General features: G+C 32.8%; 1 protein-coding gene across 1 annotated transcript in view; it reads left to right on the forward strand.

The window, feature by feature from the left end:
* PTPRQ (protein tyrosine phosphatase receptor type Q) overlaps positions 1-26,401 on the forward strand; it is a 213,369-nt gene that overhangs the window by 181,489 nt on the left and 5,479 nt on the right. Inside the window, exons 36-43 of the mRNA XM_055236614.1 lie at positions 982-1,008; positions 1,673-1,754; positions 4,841-4,931; positions 9,518-9,594; positions 20,546-20,680; positions 20,874-20,999; positions 21,877-22,025; positions 24,721-24,856. Coding sequence (XP_055092589.1) covers positions 982-1,008; positions 1,673-1,754; positions 4,841-4,931; positions 9,518-9,594; positions 20,546-20,680; positions 20,874-20,999; positions 21,877-22,025; positions 24,721-24,856 — 823 coding nt within the window. The remainder of the gene's footprint in view (positions 1-981; positions 1,009-1,672; positions 1,755-4,840; positions 4,932-9,517; positions 9,595-20,545; positions 20,681-20,873; positions 21,000-21,876; positions 22,026-24,720; positions 24,857-26,401) is intronic.

Consider the following 26,401-nt stretch of genomic DNA (forward strand, 5'->3'; position numbering starts at 1 on the left):
AGAATTCTAACATTCTACTTTGTAACAACTGCTCCAGCATCCCCATATTTTTCAACAATTCCTGTATTGTAATGAAATATACTTCCTTTTAAATCGTGTTTTCTTCATTGAACACACCTCTTTTTGTCCATTTTCATATTTATTATGCTCTGTTTTTCAAACCAATTTTTTTCTTTTTTTCATCCTTTGCTTCAAAAAACATACCTTCTTATAAATATTCTTCAATTAAAGAATATAGTAAAATCCCTAATATTATTCTAAATTTAAAACTTTGAAAAAGTCATATGTTCCTTAGTTCATTTCATTATATTTTGTGCCTTTTGTGTTTTGTGCAGTGCTAATTTGTTGTGCATGACATAAGTGTTATTAATGATATGCCCCTCTCTAAGTTTGTGTGTGTTGTGTAGCCTATTTAGCTGTTAAAATTATTTCTGTTTTTACAGAGTATAAATAATTTGGCCAATGATCTGTCGCAAAAGATGTCTAAAATAACGGAAATAGTTATAATTTGTTGTTGCTGTGTATTTATCCAAATTCACTCATGAAACAATACTTAGCCAATGTGATGTCATGTTTCATGGATTCATTCTGTCTGGTTCAACACTTTCTATATATAGAGGAAATATTTTTAAAATCCACATTAACTCTTTTAGACCACTAAATACCATGCAATATATTAAAAAGTTATCTATTTTTAATGTAGTATCCTAAATGCCTAACATTTTCAGGCATTTATAAAGACATTTATAATAACAATAACATCTTTTCAGCTCGAGAAAGAAGGTAAATTATTTGCCATGTTTGAGTCCAAATAATATAATTTCAAAAAATAAATAAAATTTAAAATAATGATTACATATTAAAGGCATAGCACATTTTACATTATTGATTTATTATAATTTTCTGACTTTAATCTACACTTCTTTCAAAATTAGCTGTCCACTCCGACTCACAATGCATTTAACACGATCTCTGTTGCAGGTTACTTAGTTATAGAAAATCCATCAAGTAAGTTTGTTAAATATTTTTTTTCTTCTTTTTGAATATCAAAGTTAGATGCACTGACTCACTAGAACCTTAATATGTGATTCACTTTTTGTATGTTTGTTGGAAAAACCTCCAAGCTGGATATAAATCATAAAAGCATGACTAATTGCATGGTAACTGGAGAAATGCTTTCTCTCTCTCTGGGGTGAAGCCTGCATGTCTGTATTTTAGCTTGGGAAGTAATACGGGGATATTTAAACTCCTTGGGGTTTGAAAACCATGTCATTATGAGAATGAGGTCACTGCAATATTTTATATCTTCTAAAACCTTGTAATGTATAAAATGTTTTCCGTCTGACAAAGAGGTATTATGTGCTTTAGGATTCAATGATAACTTTATGCTCTTACATTTACTTGAAACATTTTCTTCATTAAAATGCTAAATCCTTTATTTAATGTCACTAAAAAATTGAAGGAATTTTGTGCCATGAATACAAAGAAAGTGAGCTTAAAGAAGAAAAGTTAATTTTATAAGTATAACAGAGTGACTTTAAAAAGCTGTGTTGTTTGTGGTTTTGGGGATGTCCATTGTTCTTAAACTTGTTAACGGTGAAGCCAGTGCCAATGCTAACGCGAACAAATACAATCTAACATGACCCTATTTTATACCTTTCTTTACTTGGAGGCCAATAAGCAAGAAATCCTTCCTGCAACATGTTGAAGAGCTTTGCACAAACAACAACCTAAAGTTTCAGGAAGAATTTTCGGTATGTTACTAGCAGTTGTCACAACATTGCAAGACCTCCAGTCGTTTCATGTGTCACATTTCATGTCCATTTTAAGCATGCAAGGCCATGAAGGACTCTGGGCTTGATAATCAATACCCAATTACCAGGTTGATTGTTTTGATAGTAATGTTACCCTGGGCCGCCTCTGGTGCAACCTGATCAGAATTATTCACCTACTGTGTCAGGAAAAGGTGCTCTTCTGCAGACCTCCCCCATATTGGCAGCATGACCTTGTCTCTTCTCTGCTCTTTCATCCAGATGTAGGTGCAAATGTAGAATGCCGTATTCATTAGTTTTTTTTGTATTCAAGGTTTAGGTCATACTATAAGTGTAGTTTTATATTTAAGTAATTATTTTACATTTAGGCACTAAATTATTTCATTTTACATTTACCTACTTGGTTTACATTAGTGATGTAGATGAATGTGAGACCAGAATTTGATGCTTCCAGAAACTGTAAGAAAATTATTTCTAGAACTGTCTAAAAATAAAAAAAAAACAGATAAGTAATGTCCATATTTTACAGGGGGCCTTTTAAAAGTTACTATGTAATAAATGCTGTATCATATAATGAAAATGTATAAAATTAAGAATTTGTCACTTTAAATCTACTTAAAAGTTGGGAATAGTTTTTTGTAACATTTTGTATATCTATAAAATTGAAATTATTTAAAAACGTAAGGTAGATATCAAATCTTCAAGCTACTTCAAGAGTTATAAGCATCTTTTCTAACTTAGATGATTATTTTGTTATTAAGAAAGACAGATTTCTAAATGTCACCAGAAACATTATTTCTATTTTATTTTTTTCCATGAAATTCCCAGTGTGTGAACTTCTGAAACAAAGAATAAAACAATTGGATTAAATAATTTAGAATTATAATATTTCAGTCTCTTAGGGAATAATAACAAAAATGAGAGAAGATTAATGGTATTTCCTGCAGCCTTTTGGTTATGCTTCTTAAGACATATTGGTCTGGACTTAACAAAATCAATAGTGCCATAAAATTCTTTGTAGCATTTAGACAGCAAGAATTCTCAATTTTTCAGGAGCAAAAGTGTAATTTCACTAGAATAAGAGCGAATATAATTACATTATGCATGACCGAGTAGATAAAAAGCTTTATTAGCAATAATATTTTCACATATATTATATGAGAAAGTTTCTAGTTTAACTTTTTTGAAGACCATAGTTTGAAGAACTTTTTAAAAATTTCATTTTGTCTAATGCTTTGTTAAGAATTTCTAAAGCAAATTATTAAATTATGTTTTAATAAGTACATTTTTGGTGCATATATTTGATAAACCTTTTAACTCAGGACATATTCACTGATATCTTAAATATTTATAAGTTCCTACTATGTGATAGGCATCGTATTTAGCATATTGATACATATTAAATCAGCACTTACCAGCTAAGTGACTTTGGGCAAATTTCTTAAACTCTTTGTGCCTCAATATCTTCATTTGTAAAATGATAATATCTACTTTATTAAATTATGAATATAAAATGATTGAATATAAGCAATACTAAGAACAGTAGCTGGCACAAGTATTAGCTATTACGATGATAAATTCTACCATAAGGAAGCTCATATTACAGTAAGAACTGCAGATGTGTAAAAATTGCAAATTTACTGTATCATGATGGAGATATGCATAAAGATTGAGGATCAAATCTGTTTGTATATCAACCAGAAAATAGTTCATTAAAAAGGTGACTTTCAAGATGAACTTCAGGGTGAGCAGAAGTCTAATGAGAAGGTAAAGGTAAAAAGGTGTTCCAGAGAGAGGAAAAGGATAGGAATGCAAAAACAGTCTAACTCATCTGTGGTCCCAAGGAAAAGAGAGAAAACAATAGGAGAAAGAGCTAAATAGGGAGAATTGTGGCCTTGTGCACCCTGATAAGGATAAGACTGCCCAGTGTAACATTACCATCTAAACAATCAACCTAGTGTTTGAGCATTGCTTACCAAAGCCAGAGCTGCTTAAGTCTAGAAATGGAAACTTTTATGTGAAATAATTATAAAATATAAGTGCTCTTTCAGTCCATTTAAACTCACTTTTTTTCTCCCTTCTTTATATATTTCCAAAACTTTGACACAAGGAAGCTCTTCTAGGACTCCTTATTGGGTTAAAAAAGTTTTGTAAGCCTTTGGTCCCAACACATCAGAATTCAGATATTCCACCATTCCTGTCCCTTAATACATACCCATATGTAAACAATTGTCCAGATTTTAATTTTGAGAAAAAATAAGAAAGGGAAACTTATCCAATTAAAATAAATAATTTATATTGATGTTGAAAAATTGTTAAAACACATATTTTTAGTGCTTTTTATGGAATTTGGTAAGTTGAGATTTCTAAAATGGAAAACTATAAATTTCACACATGTAAATTTTCAGCTCAACAAAATAATGAACATATTTTCTTATGCCAGACTTTTTAATGATGCTTGCTTTGCCAAGAGCAAGGTAGATAGATAATATCATAAATTTTCGTCAAATGTCAATAGTAGATCTTCTTGACCCTTCATCTACATCTGATAATTCTTAATCGCACCTTTGCGTTCCATTATTGATTTAACAATGCTTACTGAGAGCAGGAATTGACCTCTGGCATCTTCTCAAACTGACCAATGTTGTACCAATTAATAGGCATGAAATCACACTGCCTGAGGAGAAAAAACAAAAAATAAATCATTGAAATCCGTCTTCCTACTAAGTAGACATTAAAATATTAAACAATAGTGTGTACCCGAGGAAACCATTAGTAACATATGTAAAATGGTCACTAACATGGTTGCCACATCTTAAGCCTTCCCAAAGTGCGAAGAAATTATCTCAGAAAGAGCAATAGCCCAGCTGACCAACTTTATTCAGGATATTTTTGATGAAGGCCTAGGTAAACCCATTACTGTTAACTTGACCTTGTTTCCACAGTTATGACAGGTGCTTTTAATTTAAAAATTAAAAAAAGTTTAGAACAAATAACTGTCTTTTAACAAGTGAAATTTCTTGTTTACCTCTGATGAATGTAAACTTTGCAATGACTTTATTTTACAGGAATTGCCAAAATTTCTTCAGGATCTTTCTTCAACTGATGCTGATCTGCCTTGGAATAGAGCAAAAAACCGCTTCCCAAACATAAAACCATGTATGTGCATTTGTTGGTTTTGGTTTAGCTAGGAAGTATTTTTAAATGCCTACCATCTTAACTTTTTTGCTGTTTCCTTAATATATTTTATTTTATATTGTTTGAATTATAATAATGTATTTTATTGACAGTGACTATCAAATTATATTTCTTTTGCTTTGTTCATATTTAACTAAAGTTAATATACGTGGTTTTCAGTTTGTTCACACAAGTTCACTTATGCAGGTGCAAGAAACTGTAGACCTAATAGTTTCTTAGCTTTGTAATTTAACCCAAGTAATGAACTTGTTTAACATCTTCCTACAGACCTAGCATCAAATGCAAAGGGAATATTCTCACTTAGCTTTGTGCATTAGTTTCCCTTAACAGCATAGCAGTGTTTTCCTATGGAACATAAAAAAAATGCATTGTAAAATGTTCATTGAAGATCAGAGTAAATATGCACTTATATGAATTCGTTTTACATATGAGGCAGAATGAGCTTCACCATAGTAAATACAGCTTCATTTTTCAATCAAAAAGAAAATAAACAGTGTTATTGCTTAAAGAATTAACAGTGATGTGAAAGGAAAATAGGATATTTCTCTGTTACTAATAGCTATATGTTTGCTATTATATTTTTGGACAGATATCCCTATTTTCAATATTTTGATTCAATACATTTTACACTATGAAATTAAAAAGTGACATTGTGATGTCCTGAAACGTTTCAAAGTCTAGAGTTTTCAAATATTCCCAATTTTAAAGATAATATACATCTGTGTGTGTATATATATATTTTTGTCTATGCCTTTTCAAATGTATATTGGGGGAATTGCTTTACTTCTTAAAAATTGAACTCTTCTTTCTAGAAAGACATAGACCTAGAGAAGGATGTGATCACAGAATGTCAAATTGTAAAGGACATGCATAGGAAGAAACAGACCAAATTCCGGTATTCTAGAACTAGAGAATAACTTATGAAGTTCACGAAGGAAACAAATGTAAGGAAACATGATATAGGAAGTAGCAATCTACTAGAACCTGTTAATTTCTAAGAACTAGAATAGAATGAAAATACAAATAGCTTTAACCACCTAAATCCTTTCTGCAACAAAACAAATCATAAGTAAATGATTTTAAGAACAAGATAACAAGACTTGGTTAGAGGAAATAAAGAAACATTCATAATTTCTTTCTTTCTTTCTTCTTTCTTTCTTTCTTTCTTTCTTTCTTTCTTTCTTTCTTTCTTTCTTTCTTTCTTTCTTCCTTTCTTTCTTTTCTTTCTTTCTTTTCTTTCCTCTTTCTTCTCTCTCTTCCTTTCTTTTCTTTTGTTTTCTGTTCTCTTTTCTTTTCTTTCTTTTTGGACTTTTGCTCTTGTTGTCCAGGCTGGAGTGCAGTGGTGCAGTCTTGGCTCACTGCAACTTCTGCCTCCTGGGTTCAAGCAATTCTCCTGCCTCAGCCTCCCAAGTAGCTGGGATTACAGGCATGTGCCACCATGCCTGGCTAATTTTGTATTTTAAGTGGAGACGGGCTTTCACCATGTTTGTCAGGCTGGTTAAATTTCTAAGACCAGGACATTTTTCAATGCATCCTTTTATTCTTTCTTTTAGAGAGTTAACCTAGGTTGGATGCAAGGTAAGTATAAAAGTTATGGACATTCCCATGTCTTTATATTTATCTGCACCTAAATTTCATCCAGACTGTTTGCTTCATGCTTATTTGGTGGTATTCTGTGAAAATAAATACTATAGTCTGATTAAGGGACAGTTACTGTGGAATAATTAGTATTTTTTCAATTGTATAGAATTAACAGCCAGGCGCGGTGGCCGTATGACTACCCCAATTTTCCATATCTGAAGCTGAGATAAAAATTAATCAGGTTTCCTGGGTTACCAATCTGTTTACCCACTAACTACATTAGTGATTCTGGACATTTTATTTAGTGGTCTCTACCCCATAAGAGTATTGTAAAAGTTAGATGAAATAATCATGTAAATCGCTTTGCCCAGTATTGGAACACAGGAAACATTCAAAATATTGGTTCATATCTTATTGGTTAATAGGTCATTTCCTTTTAAGAGCTGCTAACTTTCTGGGTGAATAAGATTAATTCATAGGCATTTAGGCTACCATCTGGAGATAACAAGCCCAAATCTCTAGCCTGGGTTAGAAACCAAGCTGTAAAGTCACAGCCACATCTATTCTATGGGCAAGTATACCTCCGGCTCTCTCTGTCTCTCTCTCTCTCTCTCTCACACACACACACACACTCACACACACACGTACACACGCACACTAGGAACAAGCAAATAAGATGTTTAAGTAGATTATCCTATTGTGCTTGCAGAGAACCCATAAAGCTGAAGAAAATTTATTTTCCCTGCAGAGACTGAATTCATTTTAATAGAATTTGAATTTTAGCTAATAGAATTTGAATTTTAGCTTGAGCCAGCTAAATGAAGTCCACTGTTTCTCTCCCCTGAGTAATGTAAGAAGTAGAATGCCAAATATCACAGCATGTTTTAGAAGACATTAGCTTAAAACACTTTACTAGAATTAGCAGCAAGTACTTGCAGAAGAGATTTCCAAATCTCCATTTGACAGATGACCTATGACCTTCAGAAATATTCCAACACCACAAAGGAAAGTTAAGCTTGTAGTTGACTCAGATAGTTATAAGGAGGTGTATCTAGTGAATAGAAACATAATGATTCTCTTCCTCAGTTACAGGACTAGTTACAATGTCATTAAACTAGATCATATAAAATTCTGTATTTGGGACATAAATCATTTGCAGAAATGTGTTCAATCATTCCCATTTCTAAACATAACCACATTGAGCAAGTAATTGTAATTACTAACAATACAACTAATTCATTTTAACATATTATGTGCTTAAGTTTTAAGAACGCAAGAACACGTATTGAGTGCCTATTATAAGATTTCATGTAAATTTTCTTCAAGAGGATTATACAAAATCTGTGTTATAATGACATCTTATAGCTGAGGTAACCGAGGAGAAGAGAAGCTAAGCAATTTACCCAAGGCCATATGTATGGTAGGCAGATCATCTGGAATTCAGACCCAATCCTGTTTACCCATTTTTCCTCCTTGAAAACAAACAACCCGTCAAAACAATTAAGTAGTGGATATTTCATGTTTAGTTAAAATTATTACGGGATGTTTCAATTATAATATCAACTTGGTAAAATTTCTCAGGAAAAATAATTTCTGACATTTTTCTTTGAAGAAAAGTAATGAGTACAGGGTATCTAATTTTACTGGCTCTTAAAATATTCTAAAAAGTAGTAATTAGAAATTTGAAAGAAAGAATAGGCAGATAAATTAATGGAAAAGAATGAATGGTCTAGAAATAGACCTAATTACCTAGAAAACAAAGTGCTGTTCCAAATCAGGGAGAAAAGATGAAATGTTAAAAAATTGATACTATTTGTTGTTCCAACAACAACAGATAAACAATAAGATATATTGACACCTCATTCCTCAAAAAAAAAAAAGAAGTCTCAATGGGCCAAAGATTGAAATACTTAAAACCAGAAAAATCCATGAAATTTTCAGAAGAAACTAGAATTTGTAAAATAATAATAATTTATAATGACAACTTTGACAAATGGTACAAAATCCAGAAGTCATGGTGAAAAATAATGAGAAATTTGATTGCATAATAATATAAATGTTTGTATGGCAAAATTGATAGACAAAGTCAAGGACAAATGACAAACTAAGAAGAAAATTTTAATTGATATGACAAAAGGTGATATGTAGCCTTCTGTTTTTAGCATACTTTTTTTTAAATAAAAGTGAGAAAATGTGAAAGGCAGTTAAAAGAAAAGGCATTAAAATGGTCAATAAACATAAGGAAAGAAGCTCGGTTTCACTTGTATTTAAGGAAATCAAAATAAATATTATGAGACATCAATTTGTATTTGTCCAAAGAACATAAAGTGTTTAATAATACCTTGTGATAGTGAAAGAAAACAGAATTTTTCAAACACTTTGGTTCAGAGTATGAATTGTTAGAGAACCATTGAGAAATGTTTTTCAAAATTTGGAATGCATATATATAAAATCTAAGACTTTTACTGCTGGTAGTATATTCTACAAGTATACTCCTATATATATGCAAAAATTTCAATTATAGCAAGCATTTTATAATTACAAAGTCGGTCATTTAAATAATAAAAGATTAAATAACTACGTTATTATATATTCAAACAGTGAAATACTGTATAGCTTTTACAAATAATGAACTACATATCTTTGTTTATGCTGATATGGAAAGACATAGGTAAATGAAAAAAACGATTTGCAGAACAGATTGTATGTCACTCCATTTGTAGCTAAAGAAAATTAGAATATAAAGAATATGTATAGAAAATTCTGGAAATATATACAAGGACATATTAATAGTCATTGTCTCTGGGTGGTAGAACTATGGGAGAAGAAATAACTTTTTTAAATTTACCGCCATCCGTGAAATTGGAATGTTATACTATGAACTCCTTTGTATTACTTTTATAGTAAAAAAAAGTAGTAACAATTTAAAAAGCCAATTAGCATTGATTCCTTATATTTTCTTCTAGATAATAATAACAGAGTAAAGCTGATAGTTGACGCTAGTGTTCCAGGTTCGGATTATATTAATGCCAGCTATATTTCTGTAAGTTACTATTTTTATATATTTTATAATTGTGTACAACATAATTACTGAAATTGTGTTATCTTTCCAATTACTTAAAACAACAAATTTATCACAATTCCTATGGATCTTAATATGCTAGTTATTTACAACCACATTGTGTACCCTCATTTTATAGATGGGGATATGGATATACCTAACAGAGATACTAACTTATCAAAAATTGTTTCACCAGTACGTGGCAGATGTTCAGCTTCAGGCTACACATCCCTGATCTTTCCACTAATTCATATGCTTTGTTAATGTATTCTCCATATGCAATGAAGTTTGCCAATCTCTGTGAATTAAAAATTATCAAATGGACAGTTATGTCCATATAACATGAAAATCTATTATGCAGCTCTTCCCTTCTAGATCTGCAGTCCTTCAAGTGGGTGATAATGCCATCACCATCATAGGTACATTGAAACCTTATATGCACTCAAGATCCCCACTTGGTTTGCACATTCATGGAATCTTAAAGAATGAAGTGTCCTTAATTTGACCATTCACCTTGGAACTCTAAAAAATTCTGTCAGCCTATCCTGGCATTGATTCATCCACTTCTTCCTAAGACAGGTGATTCTATCTCGGAACAACTCTGTTTTACAGTTGTTGGGTTTTTTTTTTTAACCAAGTTATGTCTCTTTATATACTTACCCACTGACTTAAATTCTAATGCATAGCAAGCTTAACCATCTTCATTATGGTGGATCTACAAATACATGAAGATTTCCTCTGCTGCCCACACTCTCTATAGGCTTTTTCTTATCCATAGGTCTTCTCACCCATGCCTGCTATTTCCTTCAGTTCTATTAGGGCTCTTGTTATATGACGTTCCACCCTTTCTCCAACATCAAACATACTTGTGCTGTGTCTCATTCCCTCCAAGCCTTTGTCATGGAGGAAAAAAATGAATTAGTTCTAAATCTGATATTGGTTGATAATTAATCTAAAATTACAATCATATATTGGGTCCTGTTGTCAAAGGAGTGAATAATGGGAGAATTTAAGACTTTAAGACTTTTTAACCAGAGAAGTGAAGGAAAGTTTGGAGAAGCTAAGCTATTCTTTAAATTTCATTCTATTTTAATGCTAGAACTTTAAATCTGTATTTAAAGAATTACATGAATTTACTATCATGGTAACATTTTATTCATTTATCAAATTATTGATTCCCTCTAAAATGTAATTCAAAATGTAAACATTTTGGTGAAATCTTATGCTTACAATTTCCATTGTAATCTAAACTCTACAGGATGTTAAAGTTTTACTTGGATTTACAAAATGATGCATATATGCATTTAGATATTTAAATTTCATCACTACTCTAGTAATCAAATGCCATCAAGCAGGACAAGGACAACTGGTTGTACCAGTGACTTATTGATTTGTATCATTTTTTATTCACCAATAACTATACACAAATCAACAGCTCATATTGTCTAATGTTCCATAAGGGATGACAGTACAGGATATGAATATAATTAAGAAGGAAAACAGACAATTTTAGTAGGTGTAGCTGAACCACACGGATTATGTAAGCAAAGTAATTTTTGCAAACCCCCAGTGTCCCCTTTAAATATGATGGGTTGTCAGCATACAGCTATGAGCAAATGATAAAGTGGTATGACAATAAACTAGGAAGCCTGAAGATATATATTCTGGTGTAATCAAGTGATGTTGTAATATAGTAAATCTTACAACAACGTCACTATGACCCAATGTAATGATATGCATATTCATTGCTGAGCTGCATGGTAAGCAGGCTCAGATGGAAGGCACTTTACAAGAAGGCGGATTTCCATATTGGGGCTGGCAGTGTACTGTAGCACTCAGAAAAATCTCCTTTGCTTGGGATGTCAAGAACAGATTTGTAGCAATGATACTGTAGTGGCCCTCACTTTCCACCTACATATTCGCACAATCTTCACCTTAGAAAGAATGTCTGGTATCTCAATTTCCCCCTCCTCCCAAGTTTTATTCGAAAGCACTTCCAATTGAAAGTTTATGAACACTTGTCCCAGGAGCAAAAGACAGAGGTCATCTATGAATGGATTCCGGGTTTCAATTTCTTTGGAAGCTATGGCAAAGGGAAGAGAACTATAGAGGGAGGTAGGAAAGCAAGCAAAATAACTAGTGTTCAGATAGAAATATGAAAAACTGAAGTCTGAGGAAGAGACAGAGGAGGACCAGCATATGGTCTGAGGGTTGTATGTTAAGACTGGGACACTCCAGCCCAGGGTTTATAACTAGGTTAACATGCCAATGTGTGTTTTCCTCTGCCGTTGGCCATTCTTGAGAATGGTGCTCCCAGAGTCAGGACTTGGAAAGGCTGGAAGATTTTGATGAAGGATAGACTGTGAAAGAGGTAGGAAGAAGTGATATTGCAGCCCCATAATCTGCCACCAACTGTACAAAGGAGTTTAGAAAGGTTTTCAAGAGGGTCAAAAGTGAAAATACTAAGATTTTAGGTATAAGAGGAAGGCTTATAATTAATTTTGAGGAAGGCTCATCAAAATTATCTCTCCTGTCAATTTGAGATGCCTGCAATTACTTTAGCTTGATGACAGCTTTTAACACAACTAGAGATTAAAGGCTATCATGCAAATGGTTGCAGTAACATTAGAAACATCAGATTTGTTCCTATGTTGATAGAGCATTATAATACTAAAGGATATTGTGTCCCTGAAAAAGTGAAATGAAAATGACTAGGAGATACATTTTATAAATCAAAATCAATCTATTAATATTAATTGTCCTCTCTTCTTTGATCCCTCCACACTTTGTATATTTAGCATAGCCTTCGTCATATTCTAACTCATAGTGATCTCATTTATTAATTGCCTTCTCTGTGTGAGGAAGAGCATAAGGTACTGGGCACTATATGAGGATAAGCATGTGTATTTCCTCTTATCTAAGTACCATGTAAGGATCGAGATTCGGTCTTCATGATCTTGTTATCAATCCTTCAGTATGCATTGAGGACCCCTAAAACACATACATATAAAAACACAAACACACATGCATATTTATATGCATCATTTACAAGGATTTGCTAGACAGTCTGGGGGATATTAAAATGAAGAATCTCTGCTTTTAATGGCATTGTAATCATACAAGAGGAAAAAAAATATATATACACACACATATATGTGTGTATACATAAATATATTTGTATATGTGTATATACAGTTATATTTTATATGTATATATTTTATATATGTGTATATTATATAAACATATATACATTTTGTATGTATGTATCTAGATATGTATATGTGTGTATATAAATTCTCCCACTATTCACTCCTTTAGCAATAGGACCCAAATATATATTGTAATTTTGGAATAATTATCAAACAATATAGAATATGGTGATATATTTGTATATGCCTATATGTATACATTTGTATATAAACATATAAATATATGTGTGTATGTACACACATATGTGCACATACACACATATACTTATAGGCATATACAAATATATCACCATCAATGCCCGACACATTTTCTTTAGCATAATAAAGCAATTGAGAGTGTTTGCTGGTGTAAATATAAACTGCACATTTTACATTTTTTTTCCCTAGAGCTTATACGGGTAAATAAAGAAAACCTGTTCAAGGACATTGATAGGCACTAAAATGTCATTATTTCCTGTATAATATGGATAAACTTTAACCTAAAAAAATCCGCATTTTTTGGAAAACTTTACATTTATAGAGCACTTCAAAATTTTCAAAGCAATTTTACATTCCTTATTTTACAAATAGTATTCAAAATGACTCTCTGAGGTGTGCGAGAAAATAATGATTATCTCTAATTTATAATTAGGAAACTGAAGATTAGCTTATTTAAGTAGCCTGCTCTACAGGGTACACTATTAGAAAGGACTAAAGTCAAAACGAGTGTTCTAGTCTCTAGGCCTATACATTGTTTTCATTATTCATACTTACTGCCTTCTTCTATACAAATTTAATGAAATACCTTATCTTCACTAAACTTAATGCTAGAATTATTGAGAAAGTATGCAGATAATTAGGTTTGCACCATCCAATATTCACAATAGTTAAATCTCAAAGGAAGAAAAAAAGGATTGGTCTGACCTTCTCCATCTCATATGCTATTCTAAAACTAATTGTATCTGCATATACAAATTCACTGGATACAATTGGATAACTGCTGTATGAGATTAGAATAAAGCATAAAAATATGATTTGGAAGCAATATTTAAATTACTTTTTTAGCATGTAGTTCTACAATACCTGAGATGTAGTAGGCACTTAATAATTGTTGAGTTCATAAAAAGGAGGATTATATTTAGATGGGTAAATACATATGCTTCAGAGTTCAAATGGACCTGAGTTCAAATTCCTTCTCTTCATTTTTGTAGCTGTATGACCTGAAACTTTCCGAGTGAAGTTTCTACACTGATAAAGTAGGAATAATAATCAACTCTACTTTATTCATTGCTACTAAATCATATTTCAGTTATTCACTGAATTACACATTGGAAGCACTTAATAAATACATGTTATTTTTATTGCTGTTGATGTTTCATGGTAGTAGATTCTACATTTTCCTGACTGATAATCCAGGGGAAAATCTCTGAGCTAATTTAAGGACTGCAATGAAAAGTGGCATCCATGGGTAAAGGTCATAATGAAAGTTGACATGTGGAGTGAAACTTACACTTTGTTCCATGTATCACAGAGCTTTAAAAACCGTAAACCCTATATTCCAATTAAAGGGCAAAAGTCCAGGCAAGAAGTTTCCTCTCAGAAAAAGTCAAAAGTTTGCACACACGTATCAAAGGTAGAAGCAGAAATAGCAAACAGAATTGACATACTTTCTTCATTTTCATGAGACACAATGGAAATATCTCCAAAACACTTTTGGGCAAACATTTTACCTGATGCTTTACCATTTTCTGAAATAAATTTGCCTTTACAGGAAGAAAACTTAAATGTGTCTTAGCTTCTTTACATGAGAATCAAGGGGGAAATGTGACCATATAAAGATATATTTAAATAACAGATAATACATAGATATATGTATTAAAAAGAAATATAAAATAATATTTCAAATCCTGAAAACTGAGATCATATAATGTTAGTTTTGTAAATAAGTGGTAACAAGATTGTATAGGAATAATCTCAATTATTTATATATGTGTATATATATAAAATTTATACAGAATAATATTTAGTATATGATATGTGATATATTGTCTATATTACTCTGTGTGGAACCTACTCCTCCCTTACAGGTACTGGCTTTCTGGCCTTGCTCACCAGTGGGTCTGCGTACCCTCCCATATGTACTCAGCATAGAGAAGGGTCAAGTTGCCTCCGTCCTTGTGTGGAGGGTCAAGTGCCACCTCCACATCATTCTCTATCCCTCTGCCCTAAAATTGCCAGCTTGAATTCATGCTGTCAAGCATAGGACACACTATCGCTCTTTTTGGAAGTTAACTACCATCCCCTAAGTCACTTTCTCTTGTTTCTTAAAGATTTAACTCCAGGATCACTGCTCCTCTCTCATCACTCTTCTGTCATAATTATTGATGATGTCAAAATTCATATAAAATATTGAGCCATAGCCCTGCTCATCACTTTCTGGACCTCTTCTCTCGCAGTGACTTGCCTTCCATGTGACCTCATCACTTTCTGCCATGTTTACAACCTAGACCTTTTCACCACCAAGAATTGCAGCCTCTCCATAATCTTGATTGCAGATGTCTCACTATCTGTTGAAATCCTTCTTTCCAGATCACTGGACTCTGATAATTCTTCAACCCTGCTCTGACCTACAGCTCTTTGATTCCATCAAATTTTCCATTTTTCCTAACCCAATCAAGACTTCATTTTTTTTCTTGCTCAGCTTGAACTGCATGCCTATTTGTTTCCTTTCCTCTATTGTATATATCCTCAACTCTCAAATTTATCTCTTATAGTCTCGTCTTTTTGATAAATCCCCAAACTTTGTTAAATAAAACCCTCCATGGATTCTTCTCTGTGTTACTGGAAGTGTATTGGAGAAAAATTCATGATCACACCAAAATGTCTCACTTTAAACTCATGGCCACTAACCTCAAAAACACAGCCTCCGAATCTATTCAATTTCCCTTTCTTCTGGGAGATTCTTTCTCCTTCTTCTTTCTCCTCTGGCCTCTAACACTATATTCCTCATTTTCACCTACATCTGATGGCCTTGTTTATATTTCACTGATAAAACAAAAGCAATTAAAAGAGAACATCCACAAGGTCCCCTGCCTGTCTGCATCTGTGTCCATATACTCAGTCTTTCTCCTGTGGCCGCATATGAACTGTCCTAGTTCCTGATAACAGCCAACCCTTTCACTTGGACACTACATGACCTCTCCCTTTGTCTCTCAAGAACATGGGTTGAGGAATTCTCTCTTCTACATCATCACTTTTTCTCTTTTAGCAGCTAAACAAATCTATTATAATTTCTTACATCATAAAAATATCTTGATATTATAGGTCTCTCTCTACTTCTCTATTGTTCTGAGTTTTATTTACATTATAGCCCCTTGAAGAATTGTTAACACTTACTATCTTCAATTCCCTTCTCTTATTTCTTCAGCACCCTCAAATAAGACTTGGATACTAAGCAAGCACAACACCGAATCAGCTATTTTCAAGGTCACCAATTAACTACTCAGAAAATTAGCCTTAAGTCTCAGTCTCCAATTTATTTGACCTTTCAGCAGCTCTGACTCTTTCATCTTAGTCTCACCGCTTCTATCTCATCTTCTAGACCTGCAAACAAAACAATTTAGAGTTCAGTACTTGAATTTACTATCTCTTTCCAAACTCTTTTTCTTGGTGATTGTAAGAGTCAGGGTTCTCTAGAGGGACAGAACTAACAGGATGGATGTATATATGAAGGGGCATTTATTAAGGAGTGTTGACTCACACAATCACAAAGTGAAGCCCCAAAATAGGCCATCTGCAAGCTGAGGAGCAAGGAAGCCAGTCTAAGTCCCAAAATCTCAAAAGTAGGGAAGCTGATAGTGCAGCCTTCAGTCTGTGACCAAAGGGCCATGGCAAATTACTGGTGCAAGTCCCAGAGTCCAAAAGCTGAAGTACATGGAGTCCGATGTTCTAAGGCAGGAAGCATCCAGCATTTCCCAGTCCACTGAGTCAAATGTTAATCTCCTTTGGCAATATCCTCACAGACACACCCAGAAACAATACTTTGTGTTCTTCAATCCAATTAAGTTGACACTCAATATTAACCATCACAGTGATGTCATCCAATTTTCATGACTTTAAGTAAGAGATATGGGCTGATTACTTTCAAATTTATGTCTCTAGTTTGGACTTCTTCCTGAATTCTAAAGTCATATATCTAATTGCCTTCATGGCATTCCTACTTGAATATCTAATAGTGATTTCAAACATAATATGTCCAATGTGAGTTTTTTATTTTCCCTGCAAATCTGTTCATACTAAAACCTCAAAAGCACAGGCAGTAAAAGCAAAAATATACAAGTGGGATTATATCAAACTAAAAATCATATGCACACAAAGGAAAAAATCAACAGAATGAAGAGACAATCTGCAAAATGGGAGAAAATACTTGCAAACTATTCATCCAACAAGGGATTAATATCCAAAATATACCAGGAACTCAACTCAATAGCAGAAAAAAAAATCCAATTTAAAAATGGGCAAATGAGCTGAATGAACATCTCTCCAAAGAAGACATACAAATGGTCAACAGGCATATGAAAGAATGCTCAACATCACTAATCATCAAGGAAATACAAATCAAAACCACAATGAAATACCATCTCTCCCCATTTAGAATGGTTATTATCAAAAAGACAAAAAATAACAAATGCCAGCAAGAATGCAGAGAAAGTGGAATTATTATACACTATTACACACTATTTAGTTTTCCTCAGAAAACTAAAATACAACCATCATTATGACCCAGCAATACCACTACTGGATATATATCCAAAGGAAAGAAAATCTGTATGTCAAAGAGATATCTATGCTTATGCAATAAGTGCTGCAGCACTATTCACAATAGACAAGATGAAGAATCAACCTAAGTATTCATCAACAGATGAGTGAGTAAAGAAAATATGCTATATATACACAATGGAATACTATTTAGCCATGTAAAAGAATGAAATCCTGCCATTTGCGGCAACATGGATGAGCTTGGAGAACATTATGATAATTGAAATAATCCAGGAACAGAAAAATAAATACCACATGTTCTCACTTATGCAGAGGCTGAAAAAGTTGATCTCGTGAAAGTAGAGAGTAGAATAGTGGTTAAAAGCTGGGAAGGGGAAGAGGTGAGAGTAAGAGATTGGTTAATGAATGCAAAATTACATCTAGATAGGAGAAATAAATTCTAGTGTCTATAGTTCTGTAGTGTGACTATAATAAACCACAATTTATTGTATATTTTCAAATAGCTAGAAGAGCAGATTTTGATGTTCCCAACACAAAGAAATGATAAATGTTTAAGGAGATGGATGTGCTCGTTACCCTGACTTGAGTATTACACATTGTATACATGTATCAAAATTGTCACACTGTATTCCATAAAAATGTACAATTATTATGTGTCAAAATAATAAGAAAAGTTTATTAAAAACTGCTCATCTGGAGTCTTCTCCATCTTCCTTTGGAGTCATTATTGATTTCTGTGTTTCTCTCATACCTCATATCAAATCTATTAACAAATTCTGTTGGTTTTGCCTTCAAAATGTATCCATATCTAATCAATTCTCACCATCTCCATTGATGTCACCCATGCTACCAATATTTCTTGGCTGAATTGTTACAATAACCCTCTAACTATTCTCCCTCCTTTCAGCTTTTAAACTCCCATAGGTTGGTCTATGGAAGCCCACGTGAAACAAACCATACACTATGTTCGAAACCTTTCAGTGAGTTTCTGTATCATTCAGAGTAAAAACCAAAGTCTTATAATTACTTTTTAGGACCTTAAGCACCACGTATCCTCCCTGCTTTTTCTAGCCATTATCTGTTACTCTTCCCCCTCATTTACTCTACTCCAGGCACCTGCTGTTCCTAGAACATTGCTGACACCCCTCTCCTTTAAGGTCGTTGGACTTGATTTTCCTTCTACCCACAATTCTTTTCCCCCAAATCCTGCAGGCCTCACTTCCTTCCTTCTTCAAAACTTTCTTCACATATCACCAGTGATATGTGAAGTTTGGAGATGGGCTTGGAGAACACTGTGATAAGTGAAATAAGCGAAGAACAGAAAAATAAATACCACATGTTCTCATGAAGTATTTATTTTTTCTGAATTACCTATTTCTGAACAGCCTATTTTCTGAAAAGCCTATTTTCTGAAAACTTTCTCTCATAGCCCTTATCACTTTTATAAATTCTATGTAATTTGCATATGTAATATACATTAAGAGACAATGTCTATTTGTCCTAATGATAAAATAAATGAGGGTAGGAATTTCAGTGTCTTTGGTCAGTGATGAACCCCCAGCTCCTAAAATAGTGCCTGGAATGTAATAGTCACTCATAAATATTGATTGAGTGGAGAATGTGCATATTTAAAAAATGTGTAAAGAAATCAACCAAAATGTTAGTGGTCCTTCACTCTGGATAGCGGGATTACAGGTGAATTCTACTTTCTATTGTATATTTTTCTAAATTTTCAAAATATTCTACATTTAACATATATTATTTTTAAAAAGAAAAGATCCCTCACACTTTAACTACATATTTAGGTCTTTCAGTTGAGACTGGAAAGACAGAAAAGCTGTAGTATACTGTGTATTTAAGAGACTCAAGATTTTCTACAAGCAAATGTTCCTGGCTTGCACTGTAATTTGGGAAAACCACCTAAAGTGCCTCCTCATTATTCCTTAAAGTAAAATAAACTTGCTGGATTACATTTTAGAGTCCCTGGAAAATTTAAATATATGTTATTTTGTGTATTTTACTATTCTCTGACTACTGAGACAATTTCAACGTAAAAAAGTAAATTTTACCTTTTATTCCACATTCCTTAAAGCATCTTCCTGTTTGAAATAGATGTCATTCCATTACTACTTTTTAACTTATACATTACCTTTCTTTAAAAGAAATCCACAGATACTGTTCACAATTATATAAACTCAAGTGTCATGCTTTTATGTCCCAGGTAAATAGACCAAGTTTCAGAGAAATTTGATAAATATACACAGGATGTCATAATAGATTTAAGACAGATCTCATGTCCTATGAGTTTACTGTATTAGCAAAATGAAACTTCATACTACCATGTTTTTCTTGGGTCAGAACTCCAGATAGTAAATGCCACTAGACTAATGACTAATGCCACAGTTTAAGTAGATAAGTAATTTCTTAGAGGAAGAGTGTACATATATCTGCACAACCAATAAATATATGGCAAAAACATCATGGAGTGGGTTTAGAGAGCTGGTTCTGGGCTCAACCTGCCTTACCAATGTTGAGATCTTGGCAAGTTACTTCACCTTTCTAAGCTTCAATATCTTCATCTATAAAATGAGCATAATATTAGTACTAATTCACAATGATTTTATAAGAATATTGAATATAAGATACTTAGCAAACTGTCTGCTACAAAGACTCAGGCTTAAGACCTTTATTAAGTTCTGTTATTATTGTAACTATTATTATGTAGTCCTTAATGTTTTATTCAAAAGTTAGACATAAATTCTGAGAACATTTGTTGTGTAGTATATCAGATTGTGAGGACAAATTTAGACGTTGGAAATTTTGAGTATTTAAGATTATCTAGTATTTACAGTATTCTAAAATATTAGGTAATTTTACAACCAGAGTGTGTTTCATGCATTGATTGAAAACTAAAACACTATATCTGTGAACACAGTGATGCAATGTTTGTAATTATATCCTTCTAGGGCTATTTATGTCCAAATGAATTTATTGCTACTCAAGGTCCACTACCAGGAACAGTTGGAGATTTTTGGAGAATGGTGTGGGAAACCAGAGCAAAAACATTAGTAATGCTAACACAGTGTTTTGAAAAAGGACGGGTAAGTTATTTGAAAATGTTTTACAAATGTTGTTTAACGATTGTGTTAACATATGTGTGAATATTTCATCTAATACTGTGAGTCATCAATAACCTGGACATCTATAAAGTAATTTTAACTTAGTCGTAATAACTGTGATATACATATCAATGTAACAATGACTCTTATGACTGATGATTTTCTCTGAATGCAGATCAGATGCCATCAGTATTGGCCAGAGGACAACAAGCCAGTTACCGTCTTTGGAGATATAGTGATTACAAAGCTAATGGAGGATGTTCAAATAGATTGGACTATCAGGGATCTGAAAATTGAAAGGGTAAAAAAAAGGCGGGGACAAGGGAACATGATATAAAATATGAATGATCTAAATGTTTAGAATAAAATTAATTTCTAGAACTATCCCTTTCAAGGATACCTGTATATTCAACAATGCTTTTGTATTGTCTTCTGAACAGAATTTTGAATCGATATCCAACTTTAGTATCAATGTCACTGTATTTGTTCCAGATCACTCTAGTTAAAGTCTGTATTAACCAATTAGCATCACATTCTTAGGTTGACAAGAGCAGAAAAAGGAGAGAAAATGATGAGATCACTAGCTTTATTTTGTCTAATGAAGAAACTGTAATATTTGACTTGAGACAGCAATTTCCCAAGTCACTCATCTCCTGAATCCTAATAATTTGATTTTCTATTTAATCTGCAGCCTGATAGAAAAGGTAGTATGGGATCTCACTTTATGGGATCTTTATGGGATCACTTTATGGGATCTCAGTTTATATAAATGCCTATACACACAGAAGATGATATAGGATCTTTACACTTTTCACATAACAGACGCTCAATACCTGTGTATGGAATAGTTTGTGAATATGTTCATTTAAGTTTTGGGTCAAAATTGTTTCAATACCTATTATCCTGAGTGCCACAAAATGGCATACTAAATTTGAATATTAATGTCCTATATTAACATTTATTTCCAAGTTTTCTTATTGTTTTCATTCATACTGAAAGGCAATTCTCTTTATTGAAACAATAAAAATCTCTCTTATAGGAAATAATGAAAACATTTTGTTTGGTTTGGTAAATAGTCATTTTTAAAAGATCACCTTCAAAAACTGGGACAATTGCCTTCAACCTTCATTGTGGAACTTAAATAATTTTGTTATTCATTAATCTGTCCCTTTGTCTAGCATGGGGATTGCATGACTGTTCGACAGTGTAACTTTACTGCCTGGCCAGAGCATGGGGTTCCTGAGAACAGCGCCCCTCTAATTCACTTTGTGAAGTTGGTTCGAGCAAGTAGGGCACATGACACCACACCTATGATTGTTCACTGCAGGTAAGAAAGCGCTATTTTTAGAAACATCTATTAAATGCCAGAAATGGCCTTTGAACCCATTGGTCTTTTTATTATTATAATTCCATTGATTATTTTTTATAAAATGTTCATGTAAATTTCTTCCAGCTTGCCATCTTCAGAGATTTCACATTTAGCCTTTCTAGACACATTGGTATGATTTATGTTTTCTGACATGATAGATCTAAATCAGTCTTGACTCGAGTCTCTTTCACAATTGAAGTTTGGAGATTAGAGGAAAATGTAGTATGAATTCTACTTAAATGAGATACTCAGAATAGGTAAATAAATAGAAACAGAAAGTAGAATTGTGGTTATTAGTGAGGAGGGAGATGAAAAAGTATTATCTAATGGGTACAGACCTTCTATTTGGGATAATGTAAAGTTCTGGAAATATATAGTGTTGATATTTGCACAACATTGAGAATATAATTAATGCCACTGAATTTTACATGTAAAATGGTGAAAATGGTAGATTCTCTGTTATTCATCTTTCACTACAATAAAAAGATTTTTTTAAAGTAATAACTTTTAATATTTTTAACAGGAGTGTACTATAATTAATGTGGTTAAATACTGTATGTAAGAAAAGATAAATTCATTCAGTTTTTAAACTTTTATTAAAAAAACTCAATATGTAATTTAAATGATTATATATTTTCCATAAATTTCTGGATTTTTAAAATTATAAGACTAATACATAAGTGCTTGCTCATCATAAAATATATGAACAATGCTTATATTTATAAAACATGTAGAACAAAAAGTAAAAGCCTCATTTTTACCTCCTCAATTTTAAATCCCTCCATATAGGTAGAAAGCTTAACATAACAGCATATACTAAAAACAGTATAACAATTTGCTTTTACAGTCAGTGATTGATTTTATGCTGGCATCACTGATGATTAAAACCTTTGATAGACAGTAGCTGCCTTCAGTTTCTCTGTATCATGCAAATACACTGCCATGGGCACTAAAAGAAAAGTACTTTCTCCTTTTTAGCCTCAAAAAGAGTAAAGTCTCGTCCTTTGTGATTTAAATAGATAAGAGATAAGAAGAAAGTACGTTCATATTATTGACCATCTTTAAATATCATTTGAAAACCATCTACTAAATATTTATCTCCAACTCCAACTTCTCACCTTGACTGTAGACTTCTACATATAGCTTCCAATTCAACTTGACAGCCTGAATGGCTGAAAAGTTCTAGAAATTTGATGTATACAAAACAGAACATTTGACTCAATCTCCAAATTCACCCCTGCTCAGTTGTTCCTATCTTGGTAAAAAGCAAGTCCCTTCTGTTTGAGCCAGAAGCCCTGGAGTCATCCTTGATTCTGCTTCCTCTCACATTCCACATCTAACCCACCAGCAAATACTTTCATCCCTGACTACCCCTCACTCCTCATTGTACTGTCACCTCCCTGGTCTCCCCTGATTTATGAACATTCAAAAATGCTCCCACCTCAGGTCTGTTCTTTTTGCTTCTTCTGGCTACCAGGATCTTCTTCCAGATACCCACATGGTGTGCTCCCTAACCTTATGCTAGCTTCTTTTCAAATATTATATTATCAGAGAAGTTTTGTCTGCTGACCCTCTCCTACCCTATCACCCTCTATTTCCTTAACCTGATTCATCTTTTTTTCAGTATGAGACTTCTTACTACCAGGCACGTTCTTTGTCTGTTTGTTTATGTGTTGTTTTCCTCTGGACTATAAACTCTGTAAGTGCAGGGACTTTGCATTGTTCACTGCTGTGACCCAGGTGCCCAGAACAGTGCTTGACACTCAAAACATATTTAACAATTCAATGGCTGTGTGGCAAATAGGTACACATGTTACTCTACTCAGTTTTATGTTGTAGGCTCACAATTTCTTAGGTCAAATCATAGGAAATTGCCAATATTTGAATGTTTCTTACTACAGAACTACAAAAATGGAAGTTTCATGTGGTTCAAAGTAATATTTATAAGACTAGATGACCTTTCAAAAATTTTTTTCGATTAACATCCTCTATTAACCATTTAATTTCCTAGGAATCTTGTCTTTCTGATAATAGGAATTTCTGACAATAGGGATTTCTGAATCAATCTTGTGAGGTTCATCAGTTAACAGTTTCTATGGAGCATATACCTGTCTTTGAGTATTAATGTAATTTTTAGATGAAAATAGTTTTTCAATTTTATTATCTATAGGAGGCAAAATAAATTCTAGAGAAAGAAAGTGAAAAAGACAATTCCAATGCTATTTTTCAAAATGAAGCAAAGAAAATGCTATATGAGCTAAATATTCTACGTTTGTAACATTTAGCATTTCTGCTGGTAACTGAATATTTGGTCAATACAGAGTCTCTGGTATTAAGAATTTTCAATGATTTTTAAAAATCTCTATACTTCAACAACACCCCCTAAAATATTAAGAAATAAGAGGTTAAGTTCCACTGATTAAAGAAAGAGAAACTCAAATATTTGATAGCATATTAATGATAATCATCTTGCTTTGTTTAAACACAGTCTTGGTAACCGTAAAAAAATCCAAAGAAACGCCAAAGAAAATCTGCCTCCAAATAAGAGAAGCAACTGTTAGAATTTATTGCCATCATAGCTCATTATCTTTATCCCCATCAAAATGAACAACCCTTTGCTGAATAATTTTCATGTAATTTACTCTTCCTGTAGTGCTGGAGTTGGAAGAACTGGAGTTTTTATTGCTCTGGACCATTTAACACAACATGTAAATGACCATGATTTTGTGGATATATATGGACTAGTAGCTGAACTGAGAAGTGAAAGAATGTGCATGGTGCAGAATCTGGTAAGATCTCTAAACCTGCACTGCATTCTAAAGTTCTTGAATTTCCACATGGGAGATCTTAGTGGCAGCAATCTGGATGGATATCAGCTTGAAGCTGTGGACACCTTCTTTTCCTACATTATAAGCCTTTTGGGAGGATTTGGGAGGGCAGCTGATAGAGATTATAGGAGAACTAATGCCCACGTGCCATAGTCACCCTGCAGCATTGTTACTGATGGCTCATCTTAACTTGTTATACTGATAGGCATGTAGGAAATAACTTATAAAATTGATTTATCTTTATCATTTAGCAACTTTGGGATATCTGGAAATGAACTCAAATTATCTTTTCAATATCATTATCTTTTGAAAAGTTATAAATGGGTTTGCAATATTGACTGTAATGAAGTTCTATGGGTTTTACTTCTCCATATTTATCCCTATTGCATACCAGTACTAATAATGATTATTGTAGCACGTTATCAACTATTAACTGGGAGTTTTTTGTTTGTTGTTTTGGCTTATAGGCAAAAAATATTTACAAAATATATAAAATTTTTGTTTTAAAAAATCACACAGTACTATGGTAATGAGGCTTAACACCCTCTATTGGGTGTCTACTGGGTTCCAGGAGCTATACTAGACCCTTCACATGTATTATCTTATTTAATCTTTATTAAATTAAATTCTTTATTTGTAAGGCAGGGCCAATAAAACCATAAATATTACTGGCTCGCTCTGCTTTACAAACAGGGAAGCACATGTTCCAAGAAGTTAAATGGTATTCCAAGATAATATTACTGATAGGTGCCAGAGCCAAAATTCAAGTCCTAGTCTGTATAACTACAATATACACAATATTCCTATCTGTAGCATTGGATTGGAATTTGTATGCTACACAAATAGAGATTTTCTTGCAGTAAATACACAGGCCTGCTGTAACAGTATTTTCCAGGTTACACTCTAGAAAACGGAAGTGGTATCAAAGTAGTTAAACATTTCAGAAAAAGAGTTATCTGCTAAAATAAGTATGAGAAAGAAATTAAACTGATTTTTAAACACATAAATTTTTAGGGTCTTAATGTTAATTTCACTGACAATTACAAAGACAGAGCCCTATGGAAAACTTTTCCTAAACTTCGATGATTGTAGAACTGTTCAACCCATTTTGATTCAAACCTGTAATACCATGTCATGGAACATTAATCCTCCTTGGAAAATGCTGTTCTAGACCAGAGATATCCAAACTTTTTGGACAAATGTCCCTTTTAGGAAAGATATTTGAGCTTCTACTCTAATACAGATATATTTATCTTTAAATGTAGATTATTTAGTTATGTAAATTATAAACATAAATAAAATAAGAAATTGAAAAGCATGAGATAAATATTGAATAAGGAATATTTTCAAAACCTTGCTAATTGCTAAGGCTACTTATTATTAGGTATTTTCAAAAAAGAAACTATATACTTAGGACAAAATACTTCTCTTTTGATAGTGGTTTTTTTTTTTTTATTATACTTTAGGGTTTTAGGGTACATGTGCACAATGTGCAGGTTTGTTACT

Source organism: Symphalangus syndactylus, chromosome 13 (genome assembly GCF_028878055.3).
Source record: "Symphalangus syndactylus isolate Jambi chromosome 13, NHGRI_mSymSyn1-v2.1_pri, whole genome shotgun sequence".
Lineage (NCBI taxonomy): Eukaryota > Metazoa > Chordata > Mammalia > Primates > Hylobatidae > Symphalangus > Symphalangus syndactylus.